The sequence below is a fragment of the Pelecanus crispus genome, chromosome 1 (genome assembly GCF_030463565.1).
Source record: "Pelecanus crispus isolate bPelCri1 chromosome 1, bPelCri1.pri, whole genome shotgun sequence".
In the NCBI taxonomy this organism is placed as follows: domain Eukaryota; kingdom Metazoa; phylum Chordata; class Aves; order Pelecaniformes; family Pelecanidae; genus Pelecanus; species Pelecanus crispus.
The window spans coordinates 73,708,036-73,721,185 of record NC_134643.1 but is presented as its reverse complement, the minus strand read 5'-3'; the positions used below and the strand labels follow the sequence as shown (position 1 = coordinate 73,721,185).

The 13,150-nt window shown below is 41.7% G+C and overlaps 1 protein-coding gene across 2 annotated transcripts in view; it reads right to left on the bottom strand.

Moving 5' to 3' along the window:
• Nucleotides 1-13,150, bottom strand: part of PIK3C2G (phosphatidylinositol-4-phosphate 3-kinase catalytic subunit type 2 gamma) — a 205,328-nt gene that overhangs the window by 16,840 nt on the left and 175,338 nt on the right. For both annotated transcript variants that reach the window (XM_075721540.1, XM_075721547.1), the window contains one exon: nucleotides 5,090-5,184. In XM_075721540.1, the coding sequence (XP_075577655.1) occupies nucleotides 5,090-5,184 (95 nt within the window). The remainder of the gene's footprint in view (nucleotides 1-5,089; nucleotides 5,185-13,150) is intronic.

The window sequence follows — 13,150 nt, the reverse complement described above, 5'->3', positions numbered from 1 at the left end:
TGAATGTGCTACCTCCCTCCATCAGCCAAACTGCTGATTTCATTCTGTCACGATTACTTTCTGAATAACTTTTGTTCAGCTCAAAGAGGTTTTTTTCCACTTGCTTTCCATCCCTGGAAGACTGGCCAGGCTTGGCCTACCTATGCAACTTCTTCTCAGTCCCTGTTGGCTGATCCATGGGCCGCAGTAAAGAAAGCAGGATACATCCATAATATTCTGAAAGGATAACGTGGCTTTTTATTTAATTGGCAGGCATTGCATTGCTGGCAGGTAATACATTTTCCATTTAAATCTTTATAATGATATTCATAAAGTGTAAAAGTTAGTGGGCCCATGACAGGAATGACGGGAACCAGCTAAGACTGAACAAAGATCCCGACCCCTTACCCACCTCAAGCTAGAGACAAAGCCCAGCAAAGGCAGCGGAGCATCCACCTGTACTGTACATGGGAACTTCCCTACAGCCCTGCACCTGCAGGCTTACAAATAGATTTTGTCCCCATGGTTTAGGGAAAGATTGGCTCTCTCCTTTCTTCTCAAAGCATTTAAGCCATCACATCTCTCGAACATTTCTGGAAGCGATTTGTACTCGGATGGGGTAGGACGTGAAATGGAAAGAGACTGGATGTCTGCGTAAGCCTAAAGCTGACTACTAATTTGTCACCCACATATCAGCTATCCCAGAATCACTAATCACCAAGAGTGGTACATGACAGCTTCAGAGCTTTTATAAAAAGGAAAGCTGGAAGTAGTTTTGGAAAGTACTGTAGGAGTTTATTTTTCTTCCAGCAATTTTTCCCCCTGTAAAATTGGTTCTGAATTCAGCACCCACACACTCTTTCCTGAATTCTAGTAACATTTTACATTTATTGGCATGAAGTTCAGGATAAGTTGGCTTTGTTTCTCCTCCCCAATGCCCCTGAGGAGTTATTCTGTCCACAAGAAGTAATGGGCAAAAACATTTAGCAGCGAGGATTGAAAGTTTAGCTGCTTATCGAGAAAAACAGGGCATGCCTGGAGTCATGGCAATGAAGTCAGCAGACAAAGCAGACTTCCTTCTGAGCCAACGCTGAACCACTGTTCCCTTCTGGTTCTCTGTAAAGCAGGAAAAGAAATATATTTGCCAACCTTTTCTGAACTTCAGAAATGGCTATTTCTTTTGCCTCTGGTGTCTTTTTGAATGGATGAGCAAGGCCAGCAGTGCAGCATCAGGTCGCCTGGCTGTTTCTGGCTGTGCAGTGCTAAGCTAGCCCATGGCCTGTTCTATGTAAGATCTGGTATGGTCTTGATATCCCCCATTCTCTGTGTTGGTCAATACAGATAAATGGAACTAGACTTGAGCATTTCAAGTTCAAAACCTATGTGACTTTCAGTCTTCATAAATCCACCTCCACAGCTTCTATGCAGATCTAGGAGCCTACGTTTTTAAGGTAGACTCTCAGGCTTTCTTCCTATCACTCCCCCTGTGCTCCTATTCCTGCCTGCTGCTATTTTTCTGGGTATTGTGCTACCACAACTGGGCTGGTTTTGTTCTTAGCTAAAAAGTCCTTTCACATGCCAAAACAAACTTCCCCTGGGGCTCCTGTATCTTCTTTTAAGACCACTCAGTGCACTTTGCCAAGTACTGCATGACTGTGCTTGTAGAATAAGCCTGCCCTGTCTCATCCCCTCCTGCTGCCACATCCTCCTATCACTCAGAGGTCTCTCCATATAACCTCTCCAGTTTTCATCCCTCCACAAAGGTTTCCTTCTAGCCCAGCTTCACTTTATTAAGGGAATATTGCCTGTACTGCCTATGCATAAAGTGCCCAGTGTTGCAGTGTGTCCATTTGAGTGGAGCAAGTAATGCCCCAAGAGGCTGACTTAAAATTATATACTATGAGTATCTGGAAAACTGCATTTTATTAGCATCATGGCTTTTGTGTCTTTGAAAACTGGATTTAAAGTTTTTTTCCGCTGGAGTCATAGTCATGCCATTCAAATCATACGTAGAAGCAGACTCTGATGTGAGTCACCTGACTTACAGAATCTCATGATTCACAGAAAACTATGAATTGCTGAGGAAAATCTTGAGACTGAAAAATTGTTAGTATCTTATAAATATCTATTTAACAGCACTCGTCTTCATTGTGTACCCACAGTCTTAAACCGCAGACAAACATTTGCAACCAGTCTTACATCTCTTTGTTCAAACAGTTTCTCCATCTGCATTGCTGGTCTTGATGCAAGTATTTTCTCAGTGAAAAAATATAGCTTGTGCTTTACACGAGGTTAGATTAGATTAATGGTCCTTTCCAGTTGCAAAATCCATAAGGCTGTTCTCCATTGTTGGTCTTTGAAGCATTTTTGATAGAGTTTTCTTCAAGCAGGACTGGCTTTCATAACATGACTGAAATGTTGATGAGATGACAAGGGAGAGGACATTCTGGAGCAGATCTAGGGATGACTGACTTGTACATCTGCAGCAAATTTGGCACATGCAGATGCATCAGATCAAAAGTGCCTGCACTGTGGAGTCCACGCATGCATCCGCATAAGACAGCCCTCTGGCAGTTCTACACCAAACCAGTGCTCTCTCAACTGCTATAGCATTTTTTGTCTATGACATCCCATATGAATGGGGTTAGCTTCATGGAAAAAACCTGCAAAGCTATAGCATTGCACTATTTTGACTTCATCCTTTAAAAAATCTATGCGACACTTGACAATGGCTATAAACAACACCATCTACTTAGGGATTCTCTTGTGCATTGTGTATTATTATAGGATTTGCACAGCAGGATCTACATCTCCTATTAAAACCCCTGGAAGTAAACCCACACAAATAGTAAATAACATTTATTTACATGGATCAAAAGTCTCTATCACAATTCCTGTCAGTTCTGTGAAGCTACATTTGGGATTAATTTGGCCCACTACAATTATTTTCACATCTGAACACATCATAAAATCTCTATAAAGAGATAAATTAAATGGGGAAGAGCAGCACAAAAATTATTTACTATAAATTATGAAATAAAACAAGATAGCAAAGTAATCTCTGCACAGATGAACCACTAAAATATAATTAGTGAGGCTCTGCAAAAGACTGAATATACCTGAAATAGCTTTAACATGTCTTGAATAAGATACAGTCTTGGCATACTTTTAAAATCCCTGTTCAGCTCAACTGAAAAAAAAAAAAAAGCAAAGGAAAGGAAAAAGAAAAGAGAGCACGTCAGAGAGATTGATCTATATGACTGGAAAGCTGAGAAGATTATTAATGGGATAAAGAACCTTTCTGCTATAGGTTACTAGTCTGAAGGCAGTCCAGTACCACAGTACCCCAAAGCACTACTATTTCATATTTCAGATCAGATGATGATAGATGGATGGCCGGATGGAAGGAAGGAATCGGAAGCCCAGGATTTAAAAACATGATTTCCTAAGTTAGGCTGCTAAAACAATGACCTTATTTTTAAGTCATGAATCATTGCTAGTCTTACTGGATTGGACTTCTACGTCTTCTCTGCAAACTCACTAAAATGGATTTGATTTAAGTCACCTACTTTCAAAAGCTAGGCAATAGTTTAAAGTTGTATAGTCCTTTTCCATAATGAAGTGAACTGAACCCTGGATTTTATTTTTGCTGCACACAGCTATCTATGCTGTAATTTATTTTCATTTAATTAAATGGCTGGAACTTTGTAAGTTCACTGTTAGAGGCCTATACACTAAAAGTGATGGAAACAAGGAGAAAGACTAATTCCGATATCTGTAGCTCTGTTTGTGTGCATCTCCACATCACCTGCCTGAACTCACAGTGACATCATAAGCATTGCAATCACTTAAATATACCCCTCCCACCAACTAGAACTTTACCAGAAGTTTATCAAAGTCACTTAGCTTTACAAAGCACAATAGAAAAAATAAAGAAGGTCTTATAATAAAGAGGGTTTTATACTCTATCCTGAAGGTAAAGTTCATATAAATTGGACCTGTCAGCAGAGGCTGATCTGACCTGTTAAGGTGGCACACAGGAAACAAAAGACAAGTCTCTCTGGACAGAGACTTATTGGATGTTATAGACCAAAATGAACACGCTTGAATTGCAAATCAGAAGCCAGAGCGGCCAGCAGAGAACAGTTGGAGCTACGTAAGCCTCATGTGTCTCATACAACTAATTAAACATTCAGCCTCATTTTATTACTGGCTGGTGCTCACATAAGCTCCTCAGTTTGGCCCCACTGAGGGAAAGGGATTGCAATCCAGTTTGGGATGGAGGCGGCATCAGTGTATGCAACGAAAACCCGCAACAGTTAATAAATGCGTTAATCTCCTAGCTAAACAAAGATAGCGAAGGATCTCTTTGCCACAGCCATTACTTGAGACTTGAGCAACTGGGAATTCAAGAGCACATCTAGGTGGCCAAACTCATTATGAAACGTCAGACAGCTTCAGCCGCGAGACCGCACACGGCACGCGCTAGGTGTCCCAAGATATCCTCCTCAGCCAATCTCACCTGTCTTGCGCTGCGGGAGCGCTGCCAGCTTCCCCCTCTCATAGTCTGGCTCCAGGAACGCACAGCATTTACCACTTAGCCTCATGACAGAGCGTATGTTTACAAAGCTGAGCATCACCCCAAACAAATGACATTGCTTCTTAAAACACACCACTGCTCCCTCCGCCGAGCTCTTCCGGGTTCATAGAGCGGTCATGCCAGACTTGAAAGAAATGTATGGATAATCAATCAATAACGCCAGGCTGACATCCTACAAAAAGTCATGCTGCTGCATGATGCCTTATGTCTGACTGGTATCAAGATGTGTCAGCTGAAAGGGCCAAAATAGTCATCAAAATTGATTTTATGTATGGCCTGGAAAAGGCCATTACCAGCCATTAAGGAAACTCATTTTCTGTACCTGTCCCATAGCTGTAACCATACTGAGCAAGCTCAAAGGAAGAAAGAAAGTGTTAAATAATGACAAAACCAGCATTGTTGTTGAGTTAAAATTAGTTATCCCAGAAAGAGTGTTTGAGGATTAATGTTTTCACAGTACTCTGCAAATACAAGGATTTATGAGATACAGATTATGATAAAAATACTCACAATGTTCCTCATGTGTTTCAACATTATTGTCAGACGGGTGCTCTCATAGGATATGACTAATTGCACTCCAGGCTTATGATCAGTTGTCTGAGGACCTAAAAAAGGCCAGATAGTTTGATTTTTTTAGTTAACAGCTCAGTGGAAGTACATCTGTAAAATATTGCAGTACACATGAACGAATATATAAAAAAACCTATTGTGTGCTTAAGTTTCATCAGGGATGAAATTAGAAAACACGGATAAGAAGTGTGATGGAAGAAAGTGGTCTGACATGCAGTGCTTATTTTCTTTCCCGTTTATACATTGACAGAGAGATTGTTTGTTTTGTAATTGCCATCAGTCTGAATTTCAGTGGGAAATTTCTGCTTGAGTAACAAATAATTGGTTTATTTTTTTTATGGCAATCATTGATGACACTAGTCAGTATTGTTGCAATTCTTCTGTCTGGTTAAAAACATTGGATTTTTTTTTTCCCCCCAGTTCTCAGCAGAAAGAGAAACAAAAGGAAAAAAAGAGCAAGTTTCCAGGCCAGTTGCGAAACAACTGTTACAGAAACAACATCTATATCTATCATATATAAATTCTCCCTTCCTCACTCTGTATTTTTCCTGTTCCATGCTGGTTTTCATGCAACACATTGCTTTCATAGATTTTTCTACTAAGATGGATTTACAGAGTTTGTTTCTGTTCCCACTGAAAAAAACATTTTTCAGTTTCCAAGCAAGAAGGATCAGTCTCATAATGTGGAAGAAATGTCTAAGCCTATCCTGTGCCTTCTTTCTGCTGGAGGCATTGAGTCAGCTGTCTTACCTGTCAAAAAGGTGCGTCCTTGAAATTGGGTAAGTAATGTGGCTTACCTGCCCCAGAGAGAGAGTGGAGAAAACGCAGCTGGCTTTTACCACAGCATACCAGGTAATGGCGGACACAACCACCTCTCCTCAATATCTGACCTTTTTATTTTGCAGTGGTAAGCCTGAGCAGGGTGGACACGAGCCATTTTGCACCACTTGGTCTGAGACCCTGGGTTCTCCCCACATGGTCATCATGAAAGACAGTCCGGACACTGCCTGTGTGAGCTAGCCTGGTTTTACTTACGCAAACAGGGCTTCTTTTCATTAGACCAAAAGTGTATTACAACCAGTAATATATATTTACTATACTTGGAAAAATAAGAACTCAATCCTGCTAACCTTGTGACAAAGCAGTCATCTCTCATGAGCTGGGCTGTGTTCTGCCCGCCTGCCTGCTGAAGCAGTAGCTGACATTGAGACCTCAGAGAGAAAAGTCCTGCTCCCCTGCACGCACATGGGGATCTGCCACTGACACACCAGCCTTAAACCCGCAGCAGGGTGAGATAATGACACGAATCAAAACAATATAGTCGTACTGAATTCTTTACATAGAAACCTATCTTTTAAGAAGCGGAAGGTATGAGAAAGGATGATGAGAATGAAAGAACTACCATCACACACGAGGGTTATGCACTAGCAAGAAGAGGCTTTTTAGAGAGTATCAGGACAGTTCATCCTCAACAGCAGGGAGGATCCCCACGTCTTCCTTTCAGCCTCAGCAGACACCTGTGCACTCTCTGTCGTGCTCTTGCTCTCTCTTTTCCACATGTGTACCAGAGCTGTTACAGCCAGGGTTGTAAGAGCAAGAAATCAAACTCCCTCTCCTCAGCCTTTACTCTGTTGTTCAACAGAAGAGGCAGCAGAGGGGAAGTTATAATGAATAAGCCACGTTGGCTTTATTTTTCTGAAGAAACCAAATGTGTAACCTCTGGAGTGAACAGAGGCTAAAATAACTGCTAAGCACATAGAATTACAGTGGTGTCATGTACTATTGACAGCCAGAGAGCTAGTGCAATTGCCATTTATCCTAAGGAAAGGAATTCAAAAGAATTAAAAATAACTCAGTGTGTACATACAACTGCCATAATATAATTTTTCCAGGCAGCCTGAATATCAACACTTCTGAGTTTCTTATGTTTGGACTGGAATTTTAGAATATGAATCCATCTCCAATTTCTTCCCTTTAGAGACTACAAAAATACATTTTTAATCACATCCTAATTAGAGAAGGGCCTGAAACAGACTCTTGAAGAATTGAAATCTTATGAAGAAATCACAAAGCTGGGACTTAGAAGACCAAGGTGCAGTTCTTCATTTGTTGTTCTCCTTTATGAACTTTGACAAATCACTTAGCCAGACTGTACCTTATTTCATTTCTTGTTGTATGCAAATAAGGACAGGGAGGAATAGGGGATGAAAACTCTATGAACCAGACAATGCGGAGTTTTTTTCAGCATAACAAAAAGCCCACAAAAATCGGTTCTTCCTGCCATGGTGCAAAGCCATTTTACCAATTTTTTTTTTTTTTTTTTTAAGCTGTGGGTCCTTTTTCCTTTAAGATGCAAAAGAAAAGGTAGAATCCTAGACCATTAAACACAGTGTAACACAAGGGGAGTTGTGTTTTAACATAAAGGCACAATTCACTTGCGGGGCTCTGTTAATTTTGTGAACTGCAATGGGTCACCCTGAGCGGTTTAGCAAAAGCAAGAGATTTCAGAGGCTAAATGACGTCATTAGAATTCAGCTGAACACCATGCCTTTCCTCTCTTACCAGTACTACCAGTGCCTTTTTCTGCATTACTTAAGTTTTATAGTGTGAGTGCTTATACCCAGTCAAGGAATTTCTCTGTGGGAGTTAGCATTTTCATTTAGAAAAAACAAATGTAAGTAAGTTTCTAACCAAGCTGAAAATAATGAAAAACATGGGAGGGGAAAATGCATTTCTAATTTGAGTATGTAAAATGAAGTCTGAAACAGACACTATGGGCACAGCTATTACTAAAATATTTGTTCTTGCTATGTAATAAATTGAGTATTAATGGAAAAAATAAAAAAAAGGAAGGAAAAAAATATCAGAGTGCAAGGAATCTGATGAACATGGAAGAAACTTCTATTGCATATATTTCATAATAAAAGTTAGTTAGCTACACTCAGCTGTTATATTTTAGGTTTCCCACATTCAGTGCTAAATCATCGCTTCTTTGATGACTAGGTGATTTTAGCTTCAAATGATAATAAAATACACATACAATAATTACTTCCAGTCTATCCAGCTTGGGCAGATGGACTTGAGCTCAGGCCCTGCATTTTTAGGAACTGTCATGCTCCACTTGCACTCCATTATAGGCAAAGACCAAATGCTGGTCTGTTGTAGACACAGGACAAAGCTCCACTGACTTCAGCTGAAGCAAGATTTGCCTCCCAGGGATTGATTCTTTGCTCACTGGTGTCAATGCAAAAGCTGTCAAATACCAAACGAGGACCCTGGAGCGCTTGTAGCATTTTTCTATATGACTTGTGCCTGTGTATCCCAGCACTCTGTGGTGGAAGTCAGCCGCCAATCCCTACTGCACAAAAACTCAAACACCATGCCAGTTTATAATCTCTTCTACCAAGCAACATAAACACTAGAAAACTGTGGGTCCTTTCTTCTTTCTGAATGACAAAATTATGGCAATTAGCATTCCAATTTCTACTGAAGGTGGAATGAGCTTCAGAGTACTCAAGTATGCAGTTCTTTATGTAGATGGTCTTTTCTAGCATGTTGGAGAACTACCAGCTCTATATTCTATCATTTGTGCAAAGTTTTCATTAGCAGCATTTTAAATTAAGCTCCGCATTACGCTTTGCACGATGCATGAGAAATACAAACAGAAAGGAAGATGCTACACAGAAGACTGACAAAATCAATAGGGAAACTATAATTTAATAATACATTGCTCTTCACACGTGGACTGCAAAGCAATGTGAAAACGCTAATTAACTAAGTGTCACAGCACTACCATTAGGGAGTTAAGTATTCTGTATTTTGCACCCACAGACTTTTCTTAGACCTTTCTTTTTGGTGACAGCCTGTTTTAACATCTGGCACCAAAGGCTACTGGAACCTGTTTGGTTTTCCAGGGCCAGGGTTGAATGCCCCAAGCCAACCATCTGCCTGCTTTAGCTACAGCTTGGGTTTATGAGCCTCCAATGTACCCAACTTCAGATAGTCAGCTGTAAATACATTAACTGACTATCTCACTGGTTTTGTCCTGCAAGCGAGCAAGAGGTGCTTATGGCCAGCAAAACAGCCTAAATGCAGCTAAAGTAGGAATGCAACTTATGGCAAAAGTTTACATTGAGAATGAGCAACTGCAGCAGATCGAAACACTACGTAACATGAGCAAAATAGCCTACTCTCCTCAGGGACTACTCATGAGGACTGTGACTCTGCATGGAGAGGCATACTGTATGCTAGTCTTTTTGCAAAGCTTGGATCTTCCTTTAGAAGGACACAGAGCCAGTTTCTCTACTGCACTAAATGGACAGAAGCCCACTGAAACGCATGGAGCTCTAATCAAACATGCCAGGACTGGACCTGGGTTGTACACTGTTATAGCCAATAGCAAAGACTTCATGATTTCGTAACTTTGGCAAAACAGTCTGAATTATTAATCTTTTCAGGAGATATAAACTCAAGAAAGGAAAAATAAACAAGATTGATATAAAAATGTTTTTGATAGATTGTCTGTCTTCCTTTTTTAAAGGGCCTTAATAAAAGGCTGTCTGTGAAATCATTCCTGATATCTGCTCTCACTCCCTTGTAGTGAGCTTGGTATAATGAAATGCTGACAATATTCAGTATAATTCAGAATTCACCCCACTGGGAGTACTGAATCAGTATTCATGTCAAAGTAAATTTAGCACTGATTTTTAATCTCTTCATTGCTAGGAGCACAGTACAAATTCATAAATTTTAATTTTTATTTTACTTTAGTAAGTGTAATTACCTACAACATTCATAAATTAAGGCAGTGTAAGAGAAAGATGCTGTCTTGATCAAAATTCATATCCTGCTTCTATTGGGCATTCATTTTATTTTATATTGATCCTAACAAAGAGACAGATGATTTGCTTGCGTAAAGGCTGAGGGAGAAATCACCAGATTCATGGAAAGCTACAGCCCATATTAAACCTGAATTATTCTTCAAAGAGTCAAAAATTAAGGCCCTCATAAGCTGATAAAGCGAAAGCTGTGGGGGAAGGATGTATTCTTTACATGGAAATTGCCTCTCTCCTGCAGGCTCAGTGAACTTAATTCCTGCCCCAGACTGACTATGGCATTACTACAGGGCTTACTGGGGGGGCTACAGGGGTGGCTTCTGTGAGAAGCTGCTAGAAGCTTTCCTTATGTCCGATAGAGCCAATGCCAGCCGGCTCCAAGATGGACCTGCTGCTGGCCAAGGCCGAGACAATCAGTGATGGTGGCAGCGCCTCTGGGATAACATATTTAAGGGGCGGGGGGAAAGCCTGGCACAACTGCAGCTGGAGAGGAGTGAGAATATGTGAGAGGAACGACTCTGCAAACACCAAGGTCAGTGAAGAAGGAGGGGAGGAGGTGCTCCAGGCGCCGGAGCAGAGATTCCCCTGCAGCCCCTGGTGAAGCCCATGGTGAGGCAGGCTGTCCCCTGCAGCCCATGGAGGTGCATGGTGGAGCAGATATCCACCTGCAGCCCATGGAGGACCCCACGCTGGAGCAGGAGGATGCCCAAAGGAGGCTGTGACCCCATGGGAAGCCCGTGCTGGAGCAGGCTTCTGGCAGGACCTGTGACTCCTCCACACTGGAGGAGGTTTGCTGGCAGGGCTTGTGACCCCATGGGGGACCCACGCTGGAGCAGTCTGCTCCTGAAGGACTGCACCCCGTGGAAGGCACCCACGCTGGAGCAGTTCGTGAAGAACTGCAGCCTGTGGGAAGGACTCACGTTGGAGAAGTTTGTGGAGGACTGTCTCCCGTGGGAAGGATCCCACGCTGGAGCAGGGGAAGACTGTGAGGAGCCCTCCCCTGAGGAGGAAGGAGTGGCAGAAAAAATGTGTGACGAACTGACTGCAACCCCCATTCCCCCTCCCCCTGCACCACTCGGGGGGGGGAGGAGGCAGAGAAAATCGGGAGTGAAGTGGAGCCCAGGAAGAAGGGAGGGGTGAGGGGAAGGTGTTTTAAGATTTAGTTTTTATTTCTCATTATCCTACTCTGATTTGACTGGTAATAAATTAAAATTATTTTCCCCAAGTTTCTTTTGCCCATGACGATAATTGCTGAGTGATCTCTCCTCCTGTCCTTATCTTGACCCATGAGCTTTTCATTATATTTCCTCTCCCCTGTCCAGTTGAGAAGGGGAGTGATAGAGCAGCTTTGGTGGGCACCTGCCGTCCAGCCAGGGTCAACCCACCATACACCCTCAGCAAACAAGAGCCTCCAGGGCCACTGTGCTCTTCCCAGCAACTCCTTGTTTGTTACCTGGCAGCTTGGCATGATCAGCCACCTCCTGCCTTATCAGGACTTCTGTCTTCTCCTTCTCACAGGACAGATGATAATAGGGTGCAGAATGCCATGCAGCAAAGATCCAAGTGAGCTAGCTAGGGTATGGCAGCAGCCTAACTCCAACAATGAGGGGCGAAGCATAGACTAACATATATAAAAATAATTTTTCAGGTGGGTTACTAGCACGTGCATGGCTGGTCTTCCTCTCATTTACAGCTAAGCTCACCTACTTCCCCAGTTCACTGCAATCAACAGCTGACCAGGTGCATTCCCCTCCTCGCTGACCAGAAGTGGTGCCATACCCAGAGCAACTCAGCCCGTTATTCTCCTTCTCTGTTTTTAAGAGTTTAAACTCATTGGGTCCTGATTTGGACCTTGTATTCTACCAATAAATGACAGTGATGAATTTTCTATGCCAAAGGGAGGTGTTTTTTTTTTTTTCCCCTCCTGTGTTAAACAAAGGTTTTGCCCTGAGTCTAGAACTGAAGTATCCAAACTTTAAAAGGCAGAGTTCCTGAGCAGGAAAAAAATAATCCCTCTGTAACCATACTGCTTGAGGCCAGAGACACATTAATCTCCCCTGACCAGGTTGTGACCTTCACTTCCACTAACTGTATAGTTAACCAGCAGATTGGGTTACCTGTCACATAGCTTTCATCAAACACCCACTAAACACATTCTTACCTCTGTTTCTTTATTCTCTCCTCTGATTTTGACGGCATTGACAACAAAAATAAGGGGCTTACCCTTCAGACTCTACTGGCTTGGGACATCACTGTGGGAATTATGAGGCTGTAATTTCTCATCCTTATTACAGACTCAGTTCATGCTTTTGTGTAAAACTTTTACACCCAGATTCTCTGTAATAATTAGGCACCCAAATATTAGTGAAATGTCAAAATCCTTCTAAAGACTTGTGACTTTAACTCCCCTATGCCTCAGCTCACTCTCACATGTCTGCATCTTTGGTTAAAGAGTCTACAGAGAGAGGCAACCCATGGACTCAGACTACGTTACATTTGAACTCTGGTTTGGATTTCTGTGACAAGATTTAGCCTTGTATATTCCTAACACCTAGGACATGTTTGCATTATCTCGTTGTTCCTTTGCAAAAGTAAGAGCAACCATTAGTAATTTCCAATAGTCATAATGGATTTAATATGATAATAGCATGCCCTAATCAAATAAACTCTACACAGGGGGAATCTTCCAAAGGCTGAGAAGCCAGAATGGGATTTATTTTGTTCTGATGGATTAAAAAAAATGGTCCCAGCAAAACAGATAATGAAGCCCCTGTCTGCAGAGAGATTAAATTAACTTAATGGACATGCAAACTAAATATGCAGAGATACTTGCACTCCTTTCTGAAATGTGGATAACTGGTGATCTTGGAAACTATCCTATCACTTGGCGCACATAACAACCAGCTGAACTGTTGTGGTGCAGAGTGCATCTGCAGGCTTCTTTATGAGATTTTATTTTGCCTAAAAACTGACTACGGAACATTATTTTCAGTGCAGAACTAGTGCAGTGGAAGACAATAAACGTTCACAGTTTACATTTTATGGTTTATACTTTAGGTCTTAATACTGTAATGCCAGATATTAGATTAAATTAGGTGCTGGACAGAAGAGGGAAATGGGTTAAGTATTTAGATAGGCTAAGGGAACAGTGCAGAACCTCATTTAG